The 18,565-nt window shown below is 37.6% G+C and overlaps 1 protein-coding gene across 1 annotated transcript; it reads right to left on the bottom strand.

Moving 5' to 3' along the window:
* Positions 1-6,691: 6,691 nt before the first annotated feature.
* Gmnc (geminin coiled-coil domain containing) lies at positions 6,692-17,301 on the bottom strand. Its single transcript, XM_004834779.3, has 5 exons — positions 17,002-17,301; positions 15,124-15,298; positions 13,405-13,493; positions 12,431-12,547; positions 6,692-10,703 (listed from the first exon to the last, which is right to left on the bottom strand). The coding sequence occupies exons 1-5, from the start codon at positions 17,002-17,004 to the stop codon at positions 10,083-10,085; spliced, it is 1,005 nt and encodes a 334-aa protein (XP_004834836.1). The 5' UTR covers positions 17,005-17,301; the 3' UTR covers positions 6,692-10,082.
* Positions 17,302-18,565: the final 1,264 nt, after the last annotated feature.

Raw genomic sequence — 18,565 nt, 5'->3', positions numbered from 1 at the left:
ATTTTTTTTAGTAATACACTTTATTTATTTGGTTTTGTTTTTTGTGGGGTTTTTTTGGTACCGGGGATCAAACTCGGGTCCTTGCACTTGCACAGCAGGAGCAAAACCACTGAGCTAAATCCCCTGCCCTAAAACACTATTTTACTCCTACTGATTGCAGTCATTTTATTAAGTTCAACTTCCTAGTCAGTACCTGAGATTTTCCATGTCCATCAGAATTTGAGTTTTAAAAGAAAACTAAAATTTTAAAAGAAAATATCTTTACTGATTGTGGAAATAGAAGATTAGCAATTATAGGACTTAGAGGTAATATGTATACAAAAGAATATGTATAGCTACATTATATATAATAAGGGAAATTGAAATTAGCCTTCACATCTGAGAAGTAATTAGTCAAATATGTTATAATGCACTCACATGATGACTATATTATAATTGTTTTCCATTTAGTTTATTGGTACGTTTTAGGTATACAATACAGTTACAGTCATCATTAGGATCTTGTACCTTTACAAGATATATCTTGGTTTCTTATTTTTTCCCCTTCCCCTGCCTTCCATTCACCCCCTCCACTCCTCCCTATTTACAAAAACTTTGTTTCCATTTTTTTCCTTTTCTCATATTTTTTCTTTTCCTTTCTTTCCTTTCCCCTTCCCCTCCCACTTCCCTTATTCCTTTTGACATTTTCTTCCTATTTCACATTAGCAATTATACATTTTGATTCTTATTTACATTTTTAGTTTTTCACACCAGAGAAACTGTTTGGTATTTACACATGTGTGTCTTGTTTATTTCACTTAAGAGTATGGCCTCAATGTGCATTCACTCAGCTATAAATGTCTCTAGTGACTATACTATAATTTAAAATCGTATTGTAGAAAATATCTAATAGGCTGGAAAATGTTACTGTATTTCTTGAAAAATATGATTATAAGATTTGTTTCATAATTTATATATGCCTGTTTATCTGTATAACATTTTATTATGTGTTTCAATGCATATTTTTCTAATACAGAATGTGCAAATGTATATATGCTAAATAATGTAATTTGTGGCAATTTTTAAATTTCTTTTTTAAGGGTTCATACATTAATTTTTTTTAACTTGCCAATAAGCATCTAATCATTGCTGAAGAGAGGTGCAATTGGCTTGAATTCTCTAGAGGAACAGAACTGATAGAAAATACATGTATAATTGTGCCAGGGTGTTTGGCAGGTTCACAGGATTGGAAGCTGGAGAGTTTACAGCCATATTCACACCCTGGTGAGCTGGAGGATTCAGTAGCTTCTCAGTGAAAGAGGACAGAAGCAAAAGAGCAAGAGGGGTTAAGGATGCAGCTCTGGTCCAAGGGAAGACTGGAAGCTCCCTGAGAGCCACTGCCAGGAGCCAGCACTGTAGGCTGAAGAAACTGAAAAGCACATTCAAAGGCAGTAGCAGCAAAAGACATGCTCAAGCTGGCTGGAGTTCTTGGAAAATACACAAACTTCCTTCTTTCCCTTTTCTATTCCATTCAGGCTACAAGCCTATTGTCTGGTGCCACCCACAAATGGAGTGGGTTTTCCTTCCTCAGTTTGCTGGCCAACCTGCCAATTACTTCCACAGACACACCCAGAACTGTGTTTACTAATTTGCTGGGTGTTTCTTAATCCAGTCAGGATGGCATATTGTGATGAATGGCCACACAGTAACTCAAATTTTGCTATACATTTTGATTATTAGGTACAAATGGGCTCCAGTGAATCTCAAAAAGCCCACCACGGTTCTCTCCTCCATTCATAGTTTAATCTGCACAGTCCCCTGTGAGGGTTTTATTGGGAGACTACCATTAATTGGGATTTAAATTAATTGGGATGAACTGGCTTTTTTTGCCTCCTGGGCTGATTTCAACCTAGTTATGCTGGATTATCATTTCCATTTTAGGGTAAGTATCATAAACAGTCAATTACCTGTGTGCAGGAATCTAAGTTCAGTTGAGTTTTAAACATTGATATTTTAACTGATTAGACAATCTCACAAGTGATTCTTATCCACCAGTGGGACTTCAGAAAGGGCAGAAGGCTGGTTCTGGTCATACCTTCTGCTTCTCTGTCTTTTCCCTGCATACATATCTACATATATCACATATCTACATATCTGAAGTTTACCTTTTCCTTATGTGTAATTGCTGCTTTCCTGGGTATCATGATTGGGTGAGATGGTAGACAGTATGTTGTGGACATATATCCCGGCTTAGATGTTATTTAAAATTATATCTACTCTTGCAGAGTTCAGTGTTTGTCTTTCTAAAACTATCACATTTGGGACAATAAATTATAAGATTATTCTTGCAGAGTATAGTTCTAGACTCCTGAGGAAGCTCCATAAAGCTTTGTCTTGACCACATAACCTCCAATCCCAGTTTCACCTCACCAGGTCACCACCTGGTGGTGACCAGACATCTGCTCTTGAGTCTCTTGTTCAGGACCTGGGAGATGGCCAGGGTAAGGGGAAGTTAGGATGCCTCAAACCAGCCACTTCCAGGGTCAGCTCCACCCCAGGAATTCCCTCAACTTGAAGGGTGGTAATTGTAGGAGTCCAAGTTACTCTGCAACTTTACTTTTTTCTTCTTCTGCAGCCAGCTGGGCTAGTCACCATCCTCTAAGTAGCCCCCATGCTTTCCCCTGTTTACTTCTTCTTCTTTTTTCCCTCTTATAACAGACCTGAATGGCACTGGTGAAAATTCTAACTGCATATCTGATAAATGTCTCTAACAAATCCTGAATTCTCCCTTAGTTTTGCTCTACTCACAAACCTGTAAGATATGAGCCCTTGTCCTGAGAGCATAAGATCAAACTTTAATAGGAAAATAGTGAACATTCATTGAATTGAATCAGTAGAAATGAATATAACACTTGAAAATGCTGCATTTTATGATGTATGAAGCTTTTTCCTTGAGAATGTAAATAGAAATGGAGTTCCTACTCTGAGTAAAAGTTAACGATAAAGGACAGTAACTCATCATATTTATAGCATTTTGCAATTATAAGATTATATAGCTGGGTGTGGTCACAAATTATTGTAATTGCAGCACTGTGGGAGGCTGAGCCATAAGGATAAAACACTGACTCTAAAGGGCTGGAGATGTAACTCAGTATCCCAACCCTGGAGGAAACAGAACTTTAACAATATTGTCAGATAGGTAAGGCAAACTTTTTTTAAAAAAAATCATCATTGGACAGGTTATTGCACTGAAACTGAGAAAGGTTAATTTTTTTCTGGTTGTGCGGCTATTAGGGTTAGGCACCCACTTTCTGACTACAGTGTCCTTTATTCTTAGTATCATTATTGTCTGGGACAAGGGAGTGACAATCCTGTGTGTATTCTGATCTACTGACATGAATTAATCCTAACAATTGCTAGAGATATTAACCATCTTCTACACGCCTCCATCCAAGGTGATTGGAAGGAAGTTATTTTCATTCATCAGAGAGCTGATCTAGACCCCTAAACCCCTTTGCGTCCATTGCCGTCAATAGCATGACTCAAAACACATCTAATTCCTCCTCTGTCATTTCAAATAAAGCGGGATGGTAATTAAATTATTGTATAAATTTGGAGTAAGGGCAACAGGATGGACTAGGTGGGACCTAATATAGTCCTTTAAATCAAAGAAAGAAAAAGCTGTCTCTGGCAATAGTGTCCTCCAACTCCCATTGGGGCCCAGATACCTGGGTGCATACAAAGGGTGATCCCGATCCCGTGCAGCTGCCACTTCCCGCCTCCACTCAGAATGACTCCCTGTGAGCCTGGGATGGAGGATGCTGACTCGGCATCTGGGAGATGGCAAATCTCAGGAGACCAAAATGAACGGAAGGGTGTATTTTGGTCTTTGGCCTGATTGTAAGGAGTGGTCTGACTTCTTGCAGTGCACTCATTAAACAGCTTCTGTTGCTTTCAGATTCACTGTAACCAGAGGGCCCTGAGGGAATGATACCTTCTGAAAGCTCCTGAGATACCTAGGAGCATCCCAGAGGGGCTGGCCACTTAGTTTTAAAGATACTTTTAAAATGAGAAATTAATTGGAAACACCCTTTCTACACCTTATTATTTCAGATAACAAACCTGGCATAGAGAGGAGGAGGAAAAAAACAAAAATCCCCCCAAAACACCTGCTGTGTCCCTGAAAGATGTCATTTAGCCCTTGATTTGCAAAGACTGAGGACAGACTGCTCCCACTTTATGAAGCTAAGGGGACTCAGTGTTACAAATATGATTATTCCCTTTCACTTTTGGAAAGGCTTTACTGTCATCAGTAGCAGTAATTTGGAGAGCGATTTATTCCCTTTTAATTTATCTTTTTCTGTCATTTAGAAGTGTATTAATAGTTTTGACCATAATTTTGTCCTTGTTGGTTTGTTTTTTCAGTATTGGAGATAAAGTTACGTTCATCCTGAGAACATAACTGCCCTCTTTTAATTTTTCTCACTTAGTAACTAAGATTCCAGTGCTGGGCACAAAGTTGAGATGGTCCTGCCTCAGTGTCCCAGAGCGCTGAGATTACAGGTTATGCCACTATACAGCCTTATCACTTTTGTGATGATACTTTACTCCCTACTCTCCTCACCCTAAATTTTTGGAAGTGGGATTCAATTTATACATTGTTGTCCTTTGAAATGATGGAGGATTAACCCATTTAGGCTGAAGGTTGCAGCCTTTTAAAAATTTTCACAGGGAATTCTTCTATGTTACCTAGAAAAATTGAAGGAACAGAATTTGAGGAGAAAATCTTTTATTATGTTTGTTATGGCTTGTATCTAGATGTTCCCCAATGCCGCATGTGGTCATAGGTGGGGCTTTTCAGTGATGGATGGATCTGCAGAGTGTGATACTGGGATCAAAGGTGTGTGATTACTAAACCAGTATACTGATTGGTTTGGCATAGGTCTGAGTAGGATTATGTGTCCCCCACACTGGGTATGAGTGCCATCTGCCCTAAGGGTGTGTAGGCTGAATAAGATATAAGGGACAAAAAGAGGGTTGTTGCTTATTGCTCATTCTCTTGCTATTTGCTGCCTTGCTGCCTTCTGCCTGCCATGGACTGTTTCTCTGCTGTGATGCCCCACTGCCATGTGCCACTCTGCCTTGGAACCAGCCAGCTATGAACTGAAACCTTACAAACTGTGAGCCAAATAAACATTTCCTCTGTGAACTTTGGGCATCAAATATTTTGTCTCAGCAACAGAAAAAGTAACTAAGACAATGTTCCAATGTTATTTGCTGTTCCAAAAATGAAACACTATGCATAAAAGAATTAAGTGCCCCCTCTGTTAGTGGTAATGGGAGTTTTGAGCCCTAGAACAAACCTCTAAAGAAAGTAGGATAAAAGTTTAAGGGCCCCTCCATACTTTCAGAAGCTGTATATCTGAGGCCTGTAATAGTCAATAAGAACAAGTGGACTGCAAATGTATTTATTTTACCCCAAAATAGTCATTATGTGTCATGGTAGAGAGAACACTAGACCTACAACTAGTACCAGAAGTTTCTTTGGGCCTTAACTAGTTATTATCACATAATATATATAAAACACAGGACCAGTTTTATCATTTAGCAAATGAAAATCAAGGTACCTAACTCATTCCAATAAAATGTTTCTGACAACCTGCATGGACTACCTCCAGATTTAAGGGTTATTTACAATGAGTGAGTTGTAAGTATAGTTTATTCTAAGATAAACCCTCAAATATCCTTTTAAAAAATAAAGTCTTAGTTATTAGCATTAATAGTCTTAATAAGAGTATTAAAACAATATTAATAGTGTTAGTTATGAATATTAACAAAAGGGTTATTGGGATGATTTGCAAGTCACAAACCATTTTCTGTTGATATTAATCTTGGCTTTTTAGATATATGGTCAAGATCTTGGTCTCAGAGAAATTCTGCTCATAATGCTCAGATGCAGATATCTTCCACTGTGCATAATTCTCCGTGCATAACTGTAACATTTAACTGACATATTTCCTCACTTGGGGAGGGGTTACAATTGTCAAAGACATGGAGAATGTCACAAAATGGGTTACTCTGTGCAAAATACCATCTGCATTATCCCCCAGAGTTTGTCCTTGCTGGTCTCTGTCATGCTTTTTTGAGGTAAATACTATCTTATCAAAATTCAAGACTCCCAACCATAGACTCCCATGAAATCCTAAACTAGATTCTTTATAACATGCCTGAGCACAGATATTCAACCATACTTGAAATACAGATTTCCATTATGAGCGCAAAATATTCCCTTACTTTGCTTAAGCAAGTTTAAATTACACTTCTCTCATCTACAGTTTAGTTAGTTTTGACATGTATTTAATTTTTATATAGCAGTAGAACTCAATGCAAGGCTATATCTATTGAATACAAGTGCTCAGTTATTAATATTACTATTTCACACATTTGAAAATGAAAGTATATATTTTATGACATAAAATTATAGCATAAATTAGTACAGAAAATTTTTCCTCTGTTCATTGCTCCATTCAGTGAAAACTATTTCTGAAATAAGGGACAAACAGGGGATTAAATAAATTTTGTCATATTTTTATTAGTCATAAAATCATTGGAAAATTGACTCATATAATTAAAAATATTACAAATCACAAATAAATCACACCATTGAAAATATTAAGTGTTAACTTATATTTCACATTTGTAAAATATCCAACATAGGAATGAATGTTTATGTTCATGTAACAAAATGCAGATAAAATATGAAAACTGCATTAAGGAATATAATTATATCATACATTTATAGCTTGCAGGCCAAATCTATTTGGTTTAATTTACAAAAGCAAATAAGAAAAAGGAATTGACTATTTAATCTTTTGGTAAGCTGAAACAAATACATATTTGTATAGTCTAACTTCACAGGCAGGAAGTAACATATATAAAAATTTCTCACTGGGTTTACTAACTCTATGCTTTCTGATGTGCCTGTGATATATAGATAAATGTTGTTGAATCAATTTGTCAAGCCTGAAATATTTTTCTATTTTCTTGAATTGGATTAAGTTTAGCAATCCTTTCTTTTGATATATGTAGTTTCTTTTTTTTTCAAATGTTTCAAAATCCTAGTTTAGTATCCTGCAGTATTAAATAATCCCACTCACTCAGTGGCATGTGGATAGCTGAGGCTTTCCAATTGTCCCTGTTTTTGAGATATTAGTGAGGTACAAGAGTAATTTGTTTTCAAGTGGTTAGAGCACATGGGAAATGAAATTTCAAAACTTGATACTGTCTTCTAATCTTTAAATGAGGTTGGCAAAGAGAATGGTTTACTCTTAAGGCACCTGACCCTTAAGGCAATGTAAAGTCTGAAAGACTCATTAATGTGTCTCAGAAAGGGAAAGAAGCTTTAAGCCTTCAATGCTGAAGATGTTATTATTGCCTCCATATATAACATACAGAAAGTACAAATAAATAAGATTATGGTTATGCCAGAGAGGAGAAAATGTATTATTAGAAAATGTTATGCACAATATAAAAATATTTATCATAGTCAAAAAAGCATTTAGTTTTTATTTCCCACTTTAGTGTAATAAAATATTACTGGAGAAGAATGAAAAAAATCATAAATGGTAGAAGGTATACTCAGATGGAAGAAAGTTCTAATTTCTGGAATAGCAACAAAATAATATTCTATACATGATTCAAACAAATACTAAATGTTTGTAGATATGATTGCAAGAATGTGTACTAATTTTATTCCATGCTGTGCTTTATGACACAAGCCAGAACAAATTGTCACAATTGCTTCATGAATGTTCTATTTCTTTAAAGCAGTCTGAGACCAAGTTTTATTTAAAAGCTCTCAGGGCCGGGGATTTAGCTCAGTGGTTCTACCGCCTGCCTCGCAAGCTAAGGACCCGAGTTCGATCCCCAGTACCAAAAAAAATAAAAAATAAAAAATAAAAGCTCTCAAAAGCTGTGATATTTTATGTGGCTTTGTTTCATGTACTAAATGCACTGAGCTAAACCTGGATACATCCTCATGATGCTTAACACATAATGTGGCATATAAAAATGCAAAATAAACATGTTAATCGATTTTGTTTTACAGCTTCATTTTTATCCTTTCAAAATTGTTATGTTGTTTACTCAATTCCTAGTGTAGTACACTACAACTAATTCTAATTCTTCAATTTGCTTTTCTAAAAAGAGAAAAGTTTCACCTACCAGGGCCACAGATACTAGACTGTAAAAGGCACTCTTTTGATTTTTGTTGAGAAAATAGAATGTGGTTTTAACTGTTCCCAAGCCATGAAAATACTCCAGAGAATAATATTAACTACTATTTTTAATTTTCCTTCACGAATTATAAAGAGAACTGACTAGTAAAACAATCTTTTTAAATACATGCTTTGTTTGCATGACCAAGTAAAGAAACTACCAACAGCAAAAACAACAACAACAAAAAGGAATGTCTTTCTTAGAATTCCAAGCAACACACATATGAAATATCAACCGTGTGAGGTGCGGTGAGAGGAAATGGGAAAGATAAACATGGGAGTGGAGTTCAGCATGCTTGGCTTCATCCTTAACTGAAGTTGGTCTGAGAAACATAGGAGCACACCTTTGATGTGTAATTTCTGTTGGGAACCGTAGGGAGCTTGAGGGAGGGGAAAGAAAGACTAGCAAGAACATTAAGAATACACTTTTGTTAAATTTGGAAAAGGAAGAGCCTTTGATAGCAATAGTTGCTTTCAATCTATGCATACTCACTTGAAAATTAATATATATCTATTTCAGATGCAAGTTACTCTCAGACTGAACTCACCTAGAAAATGGGCTCCTAGTAGCAAAAAGAATGCCGTAGTAAGAGATGATTTCTAATGTTAACTACAAATGGCTCATTTTAAAAATATTGTATGTAAAGTTCACCCTACATAGTAGCTGTAGCTCTTAGCAAAACAAAGGGGGAGAGCAGCCTAGAGTTCCTACACTGGAGTGAAGCTGATACGATCCAGTCTACAGTCATAGAATGTGACCAACCAATCATCTCATCCGCATGCCGCATTCATCTAGGAAAACTGAACTTTCACACAAGGGAAGTAGCTTTCTTAAGGTGAAGAGCACAGAAACAGCTCAAATTTCATGAGTGTGGGCAGAGTCTAAATCGCTCATAGGTTATCCCCTTCCCATATCACAGTACCTGGCACAGAGTATAAATATGAGGTGTTCTATAGATATGTCCGGAAAGATGATGAATGGAGGCATAGATGATCAAATGAATAAGATAATGCAGAGCTACACTAGACTATGCTTCCAGGAATAACAGTTTGTCAGACAGTATCTATGTAGATTAAGATGGTGACTGTTTCTCAAAAATGTTCCTATTTGAGCCATTTTGATTAAATAAAAAAAATGTCAGATGCCAGTAGAAGCTGATATACAATGGGGCATTTCTAAAGTAACTTTCGTAATTTATCAATGACATTTCTCTTTAGTGAAGTTACGGTTGTTTTAAGAGATATTTTGCCCATGCCGTCATGGGACATTCACCTGTGTGAACTGCCCTGGACATAGGGGCATTCATGTCCACATTATGTCTTCTGTAGTGTTGATGAGCAGACACTTACGTCTACCCTACCCCAGCTATTTGAGCACTCAGTAGCAAGAACTTGAACCAAACCAGGCAATATTCAGCAAGATAGAGGAACAGAAAAGGAAGGAAAATAAAAGGACTATGAATATTAAATTGCTTGATGAATGAAGAAAAGCTGTTAAGCTGGTTGTAACTGGAAAAGTAAAACTAAAATTTGAAATCTACCAATGATTGGAAACTATTGTTTCAAGTATAAGGCCAAGAGAAGAAGTCCACTGTAGTTATTGGTGTGTAAACAAATCAAATTTAGGTGAAAGAAGAGCAGATACCTCTCCTTATAAATTCTTGAAAGCCATTCCTGGCATATTTAAGTAGATAACTGTGAGTAAGTTTCCAAATGGCAGGAGAGAATCTGGATGATCTCTTCAGTGTTCCACACAGACAGATTCAAGTGCAAGAGAGGTCTTTGTAAACCGAGTTTGTGGCAGTGCTCTGTGACCAGCTGGGGTCACTAAGATTGCTTAGGGACCCAGGTAAACTTCCAGCCTCCCTCTTCATCTCTGCGCACAAACGCTTGTCCCTGGTGAAAGGAATGAGTTTTCACATTGCAGTGAGGGCTCAGGGATGTGGAAAAGGCCATCTCTGTCTTGTTGGGTGCCACATCCACATTGTGATAAGGAAGCATTTGGACCCTCCCTGGGGCATGTGAAAGTTGAGAAAAGTAGTGAAGATCTTCCCCTTGGCTGGCAGTGCTATGCAGCAGGGCTGTTCTTGCACCTTCATAGTCATTGGGCAGATTGTCTCTGGGGACATTTTCATAATCAACTGCTTCACCCAGAAAGTGGGAATATGTACTGGTGGCTCCTTGAGGATGAGTGGAGAGGGCACTGCAGTTAGCTGATCTGGCATCATCAATGGTGTTAAAGTCTTTCAACCCAAGTGTCTGGAGGACCCAGGCATCCACAGGAGGCCCAGGTTGCTCTGTACAGTTGGCAAACTCGCTAGAGAGGTTCCTCTTGGCATTTTTGGGATGGGGAGTCTCAGCAGGAGAATATCTTTGCTCTTTAGGTTTCCTCTTCCCCTTTCTGAATTTTCCACATACTTTGGAGAACTCTTCGGAGGAAAGCAGTTTCTAGAGGAGTGGAATTTGAAAATTACAAGTCTTTCAAGTATTTACTAGCTACTATGATGCCCTAGAAAAATTAGTTACATTTTATTTTTTCATGCACAAGCAAAGCTGGTTGGATTAGTGCCTGTGAATTAAAATCCATGCAAGATGATAACTCGTTGCCTAGAAACTTTAATTCAGATTTTTTACTCTATTTTGAAAAGGTAAAATCAAGAGATGTTGTTTGTAGCATTTCAGCTCAGGGAAGAAAAGATAGTATTGCTGATGGCGACAATAGCAATTATCACTTATTAAACTATTGTTTATAAGTAAATAAACTACCATTTATTATGATTTTTAAAGGACTGATCAAATGCATCATTTCATTGCATGTAGATGCTACTAAAACCTCCATTAATGAGGAAACCAGGGCAAGAAAGCTTAGTAACTTGCTGAGGATCACTCAGCTTAGATTTAAACCATACTCATCTACTGGATCTAGGCAGAACCTCTGATTTAAACACTATACAACACTCCCTGGTTGAGTCCATTAATGTGCAAAGCATGAGCTATATTATTATATTTTCCTAAATATTATAAAAATTGAGATCAAGAAATATACAACCACCTAATTAATGACACTTAGTTTCATTTATTGAATAGTGGCTAGAATTAGGAGTCCAGGCTAAGAACTATAAGACAAGTTCCCTTTTTATAAAAAATAATGATTGTAAAGGAATTAAATCTCAGGTCTTGTCTGAATTGTTATGTTTAGTAAGTGTATCAACTTAGATTCAAAGTATCAGATAATGTAGTTTGACTGGAAGTAAAGTAAAAATGGATAAGCAAATTAATAGTATCAACATAATAGAAAATATATAATAAAAAGTTTGCGAAACAGCTGGGCATGGTGGTACACATCTGTAATCTCAAAATTCTGGGAGGATGAAGCAGACGTATTTCAAGTTTTACCCCACATTGAGTAATGTATTGATTCTGTAAGACTCTGTCTCAAAATGAAAAAATTTAAAAAGACCTGTGGATATGGCTCAGTGTAATGGTCCTGGGTTTCATTTCATCCCCAGTAACACACACACAAACACAGAAAACTTGCAAAACCAAAGAAAAGAAAAAGAACAAAAGAAGACTATAGTTGAGCTATGCATCCTTAAGTTGAAAATAACTCATTTAAAAATTTAGGAAAAATATGAATGACAGGTAATGTAATTGCGTATACCTAATTGCCAGTCAAGATAGTCAATGTACCTGAGCTCTTGTCAGATTCATAGCCTTTCAGACTAAGAGAGATTCTTATCATATCTTTTGCCCCATCCATTTACACATAAAGTTAATGGAGGCCCTCAATGAGAATGACTTATCTAAAGTCAGGTAGATACCTAAAACAACTGACTTTTTTTCATACCTACTTCTACCTCAGTATTCCAGGTATTTAACTCTCCTTTTGATTAATGTCTCTTGTCTCAATACTTCCTTGGATTAGCTTTTGCTTCTTCAAGAATTCCCTTTAACAGTGCCTGGCTAACTGGTACAATCTAGACATTTCTAAGAAATGATATGTACACTCTCTTGTGAACATTATATATTTCCTTAATAAAAAAATGATCCATTTATTAACATACATCAAGACGCTCTGCTTAATGCACTTCTTGTACTTAATGAAAGAGTTTTTTTGTAAATGGTCTCCTTTCTCACATCTCTGCCTTGATCTTATAAAAGAGATTGTTACACACCTTGGCCTTTTCTTCAAGACATTTAACCAAAGTAGAATTCAGATATTGTCTGAGGTGATTATTCTCTTCGTGTAGCCTAGCGAGTTCTTCTTCCTTCTGTATCAGAGTATCTTGGAGCTGTAAAAAGCAGACAATGGTGAAGGCCGCTACACTCTATTGACTTAGTAAGCTTATCATAATGCCACTGCTCCTCAACCTTCTTAAATTTGATTATTCTGTTTGTTTTCTGAACAGAATTTCAGGGAGTCCTCTTTCACAGAGACCTAAATAAAGTCTACACCCCTTCTACCACATGACTGTTCAATTTTGTGCTCTGAATTTTTTCATTCATTACAAAGTGTTTGAAGAGATTAAATGACTTTTAAAGTTGAAACCACAAGGGAGTCAGGTAGGTATGAAGAGAAATGAGCTGAATGTAACTGTTTAAATATAGAAAATGCTGTTCATAAAGGTTTGGTTGGATGCCTTCCATACATATTTAAGAGGAATAAAAAAGCTGTGGGTGCCTACATGTCCGCTATATTAAATTACTCTTCAGGAGCCACAACAAACAAAACACAAAAAATGAAGCAATCTTCAAAATCACTTTTATACTCATCCCCCCTTCCTGCAGTGATTACTTATGTTCATCATTTAAAAATATTATGACCCTCAGGATATCGTTTGGTCTTCACATCAACCCTTTGTGATATATCTCGTGAATATTCCAGTTTCATCAATGAGGAAAAGGAGGATTCAGCAGGTCATATAGCTAAAATGTGAAAAAGCAGTTCGATGGCAGGTGCTTTTCTAAGAGTGTTACTGCTGGGGTGTTTTGTCTGACATTGTGCACCTAACCTTATCTTTCTCTGGACAGATATTTACTTTTGGATTCTAACCTATGTGAACATGAAATTTAAAGGAGGAAAAGAGATAACATGAAGTGAAGGGAAGGCACAGCAGAGAGCAGTCTCGGTGTTCCCTTGAACACATACCTGCTTGTTGCGGTACAGCTGCGAGGAAAGTTGCGTTTCTTCCCATGAGCAGGAATCCAGAGCCGGGAAACTCAGGTCACGGGCCGATTCTATGTGGACACACGAAATGAGCAGCAGGGAAAACACACTGTTTATCTGTGTACAATAAATTTATCAGCCGATTTCCCAAGTCCAATAGGTGCAATTATCTTTCTTGAAATAGTTATTTCTTCCACGCAGGAAAACAAAATATGTAAAGCTTTCAGAATAGGAAAGCAAGCAAGGGCTCACAAAAATATGTCAACATGGTTGAAGAGGTGAATTTTTTAGAAGGTAACTAGTCACATTTTCCTCTGATATGTATAGTCCTGCTGGCTGAATTAATAAAATCATTGCATCTGAATCAATAAAATCATTGCATCTGAATCATTAAATCATTCAAATATTTATTGTCTCTACTGTTCTATGAAGTAAAATATTTTGATTCTAATATTTTTTTCTAATTTGTATTCTACTTTCTAAAGATTTAATGCTTCATAATAGAGGGTTTGGCTTTATAATTAATCCTATTGTGGGATGCTACCATTTCTCTTTCTGTGTGTGAGCCTGTTAAATTGGGTGGACCTTATTTATTCAGAATTCTAGGTGATAGCACCTTCTACTTTAAAATAATTTGCACCTTGCTTCTCTGAGGGCCTTGATGAACATTTCAACACTGTACCTACACCTTTTATGTTTCAACTTTTTTGTCTGTACATTTTTATAAGATTTTAGAGTGTTTTTTCCCCATATTTGACAGCAAACTATACTTATCAATCAAAATTGTTTGGGTATGCTAATGTTGTTGAATTTTTCATTCATTTACCATCATTCTGACTCTTGTCCCGCTCTACTGAAATTGCTATCACTGAAATATTTTTTTCATAAGGAACTGATGAGTAATGAAACAGGAATAAAATTGTATAGAGTTGGTTTCATTTCACTGAGCATTCTGTTTTCGCTGTTGCTCATAGTACAGCATTAAAACTGAACAACTTCCCTGACATATAAGGGTGTTTCAAAATTTTTGAGTTTTTGCTTTTCTTAATCTTTCTCCCCAAATCATGTGGCACATTGGATAATAGTGCAGATATTTAATTTTGTGGTATTTGTGAGTTTTATTTTACAGAAAATTGAATGTCATACAGTATTCCCTTAATATTTATAAGGATTGTCCACCAAGCTCCAGGTTCAAAATTAATGTTGCGTATAATTTTCTTTATTTTTCTCTTTCAATGTTAAAGTCCTTTTTGTACATAAAAGAGAATAGTTATTTCCACAGAATTTTCTCTGTGAAATAAAAAATTAAGTTGTTCCTTCTTGCTCTTCTTCTATACTCAGGGAAACTTTGTTGAATTCCAAAAGAAATGTTCCAACTGCCATCTTGACAACAAACGCTTCTTACTAGAATGTACTTCATAAAACTTTAAACCAGACCAAACTCTCAATAAATTGAGAATCTTTAAAAACTATAAAATATAGGGAGAAATATATATTGTCCAGCAAGTAAAAGGACTAACCCCAATTTCACTACTTGGCAAGTAAAAATTGCTAAGTTTCATGGCTGAAACAGAACAAATGTGGGGGCTTAAATTTTCTCTACCATCCCTTTTCTATAGAGTCCTAGCCCATGATGCTTTGCAGCCATGGCTCTAGAAAAGGGCTCTAGCTCTATCAGGAAAGCAGAGAAGCAGAACTTACCCCGTGCCTGTGGTGCTTGTTGGGGCTCACTGTTGTCCAGGAGACCAGCAGTCCAGAAAGAGACCCAAGTCTCCGTGGAAACGTCAACACTAGATTTTGACGTTGCAGTGGGATACGGACAATTATAGTTTTGGCCTCCTGAAAAATACTGGTCTTGGCAAGGCAAAATGGTGTTCTGTGGAATTCAGTATAAGGAGTGGAAGGAGGGGTTCCAGGAGATGTGGTGATGGGGATTTGAGGGGAAAAAGGGTGGGGAGAACATACAAAAATTATATGCAGTGAACCAAAAAGTAGTGAACGTGTTAGGTATAGATCCAGTTTAAATTTCAATTGTTTAATTGTACTGACTACAAAGGACTCAGCTTCTTGCCTTATCCAGTACTTTCCTTGGGCCTTTTGAGCAAAAAGCAGACAAGTACTGGATAGATCAAATGTGTAGACATCAGGTATTTCCTGTTGCAATGTCTAGCTCATCTAGTAAGCTACTCAGCAATTGAACAGAAGAAATTCCAACTATTGATGCAAAGATATATGAACTATTTGGTTCTCTCTGGCAAATATCTTAATTGAAAAGAATCCAGACTTCAAAGGATAAAATGGACAGGACAAAGAATTCAGACTTCAAAGGATAAAATGGACAAGACACAACATCTTATAAAGTACTTCTTAGTTTGACTACTGAGTCACATAGTTGCCTTATTCCTGTATACCTTTTGCCTCCAATCTAACATGTTGTTGCTTGGTCTTATGGTTATATGAGTGCAGATCTATCTATCTATCTATCTATCTATCTATCTATCTATCTACCGTAATACTTATATATGTATTTGCATGCCTCTATATATGTATATAACTGTCCCACAAATATAAATTTTCCTTCCATTCTAACATAGGAGCATAGTATCACTTCAAGTAAACATCTAATCAAAGCATTAAAGAAGTCAAACCTCACCAATAATAAGCTCTAGTTCTGTCCATCACCAGGGCTTGATGCCGTTGCACAGTTGTCTTGTCACCACTAAATGTCTGCGTGTATTTTCCACTGTGTTCTGACCCAGTGGATGTCCTCTTGCCCTCCATTCCTCCCACCCCAAACATGCAATCTTTCCAATTTTCCAGACAGGGGCAGGGACACAGTCTTCCTGAGTTAATTTGTACATCCTTTTTAAAATTATTTGTCAATGTTTAATCCGGTAAAACTCACTTAATTCAGGATTGGACAAGCAGTTTTTAATCACTTACAAGTCTTTTTTTTGACTTGAGAACTTTCTTGGGCATAACATAAATACAGAGGAAACAAATAATAAGAAGAAAAAAAAATTGAGAAGTTACATTTTGTCAATGTTCTCAGACTTAAGTTTAGAAAAAAATTTCAGCTCTAAAGCAAGCGAAGCTGGGGCCCTGCAGACCCAAGAAATCCAGCCAAACGTTTATCAAGTGCTATTTTCTTTTATTCTAAAAGTGTGTTTGCAAACTCCTCCCCTGGGGTTATTATTGGAATCAGTGCTAAGCTATTATGCAATTGACACCTGAGAGGAAAACAAACCCAGACACACTGAAAGTAGTTCAAGTCCAAATGTTTGCAAATATGTGCATAATCTAGAGGAAGAGGTGGGATGAGAAGCGAGTGCAGGTGGAGAGGGAAGTTAGGGAGAAAATAGAGTAGAAATAATGGAGAAATAACAGAGGGAAGGAGGAAGAGAAGGAGATGGAGTGCAGGGGAGTAGAGAGGAAGGGCCAGAGAGCCCCGGAGAAGACCCGTTTTTAATTGGCAGAGAGCAAAACAATCTTGCTCCTACTGCGGCACAAACTCCAAAGGTAAAGATTCAGAGCGCCCCAGTTTTGCCAGGGACTTGCTGACGCCAAGTCCTCACTTACCATCTTGCAGTGGAAGACAGCAATGCAGAAACGGAGCCCAGTGCTAACTTTTTCCCAAAGGCAGTGGGAGATTTAAATGGGACCGGAGGGAGGAGCCAGGAGAGGCGAGTTCTAATCCGCAGGAGCTCCGGGTGTCGCGCGGGGGCTCCCGGCCAGCGCTGCCCTCTGATTTGATGCGAGGCTGTCAAACAGCTGACGTGGGCCGGGGACACCCCGCCAAAGCCACAGTTACTAGCACGCACTCGGGGCGACCTCTGAACGGGGACCCGGGCGGCGGCTCGGAGACAGGACCGGCGGCTCGCACGGCCCGGGCTCGAGCTACCTGGCCCGGCCCAGTGGCCCGAGGTCCCTCCTCCCGGGCTGCAGGGGAGGGGGCTCGGGATCAGATCGCATCTCAGGGGTGGGGAGGGCCCTGGAGGTTGCCAGCTCCACAGACCTCAGAGTCAGTATCGTGTCTAGGGACTTTTCTGGCCATGTGATGTAAGTCATTTTTTCCCCTATGGGAAATGTCTTATTGCACCCAATTTCTGAAATAAATGATAAATGTGAAGGCAACACGTGTCCATTCTAGAAAGTAAGCTTCCCGAGAATAGCAAGTTTTCCTCTACTGTCTCCAAGTGCTGGGCTATTTCCTGCCACGTAACTAGTGCTGCGTGAAGATTTATGGAAAGAATGAATTAGGTTACACATTTAGGACTCTAATAAACTGTTTTTCTCTGTGTGGGGTCTCTCCACACAATTAATTATATAATACACGTTATTATAATTAAGAAAAACTAGTGTATAATAATACTTCTTAAAATATTTTATTCCTCCATCTTTTGTTTTATATCTTATTTTCACAATTTGTGTGTTACTGCATGGAGAGAAGAAAGAAGAGTAAAATCATATTTTAAAATATTCATCTACCACTAATAGGCAATTTGGATTTCAGCTTGACAATTAAATGGATATTCAAAAACCATAGGAGGCAAGTATTCTTATTGTCCCTATTTTACAGGATAAGGAATAAAACACAGTGGTTAAGAAAACCAACCAGTGTTGGGACAATCAGGAAACAGCTGTCTTGGGATTTGAACCTCTGACTGAAATATCCGAATTGTGTTCCCCTCAGATTCCTACATTGAAAGCCTAACCCAAGTGATACCGTATTGAGACAGGGGCTCCAAAGAGGTCATCGAGGTTAAGTAAGGCAATAAGGGTGGAGCCCTAAAGTAGTAAGAACATGATCCTGTAAGAAGACAGAGACTCCAAGGATGCACACATAAAGGAAAGGCCATGTGAAGACACAGACAGAAGGTGCCCAACCGCAAATCAAGAAGAGATGCCTCAGGAAAAACCCACAGCCTCCTGAAACCATGCTGCTGTGCTTCCAGCTGTTGGAAGTGTGAGAAAATACATTTCTGTAGTTTAAGGGCACCCAGTCTCTGACATTTCTGTACTAGCAGCCCTAGCAAATCAGTATGTGCTCAAGGTAGGATCTGAGAACTGACGTCTGCTTTTGCCTTGCACAGCCCTAGTTTTCACCTTTATTGTTCTGTGTTCTCTACTTATCACCCTTAGC

Source organism: Heterocephalus glaber, unplaced genomic scaffold (genome assembly GCF_053883595.1).
Source record: "Heterocephalus glaber isolate CG9 unplaced genomic scaffold, H.glaber_assembly_v1.0 deba00001504, whole genome shotgun sequence".
In the NCBI taxonomy this organism is placed as follows: Eukaryota; Metazoa; Chordata; class Mammalia; order Rodentia; family Bathyergidae; genus Heterocephalus; species Heterocephalus glaber.
The sequence above is the reverse complement of the archived record's forward strand: the minus strand, read 5'-3'. Positions and strand labels throughout refer to the sequence as shown.

What these genes read in the sequence shown, in the direction of transcription:
- Gmnc (XM_004834779.3), bottom strand. An exon ending in ACAAGCACCACAGGCACGGG is followed by an intron (nt 13,494 to 15,123) that starts GTAAGTTCTGCT and finishes GTGTCCACATAG; the next exon opens with AATCGGCCCGTGACCTGAGT. An exon ending in GTCTTGAAGAAAAGGCCAAG is followed by an intron (nt 10,704 to 12,430) that starts GTGTGTAACAAT and finishes CCACTCCTCTAG; the next exon opens with AAACTGCTTTCCTCCGAAGA.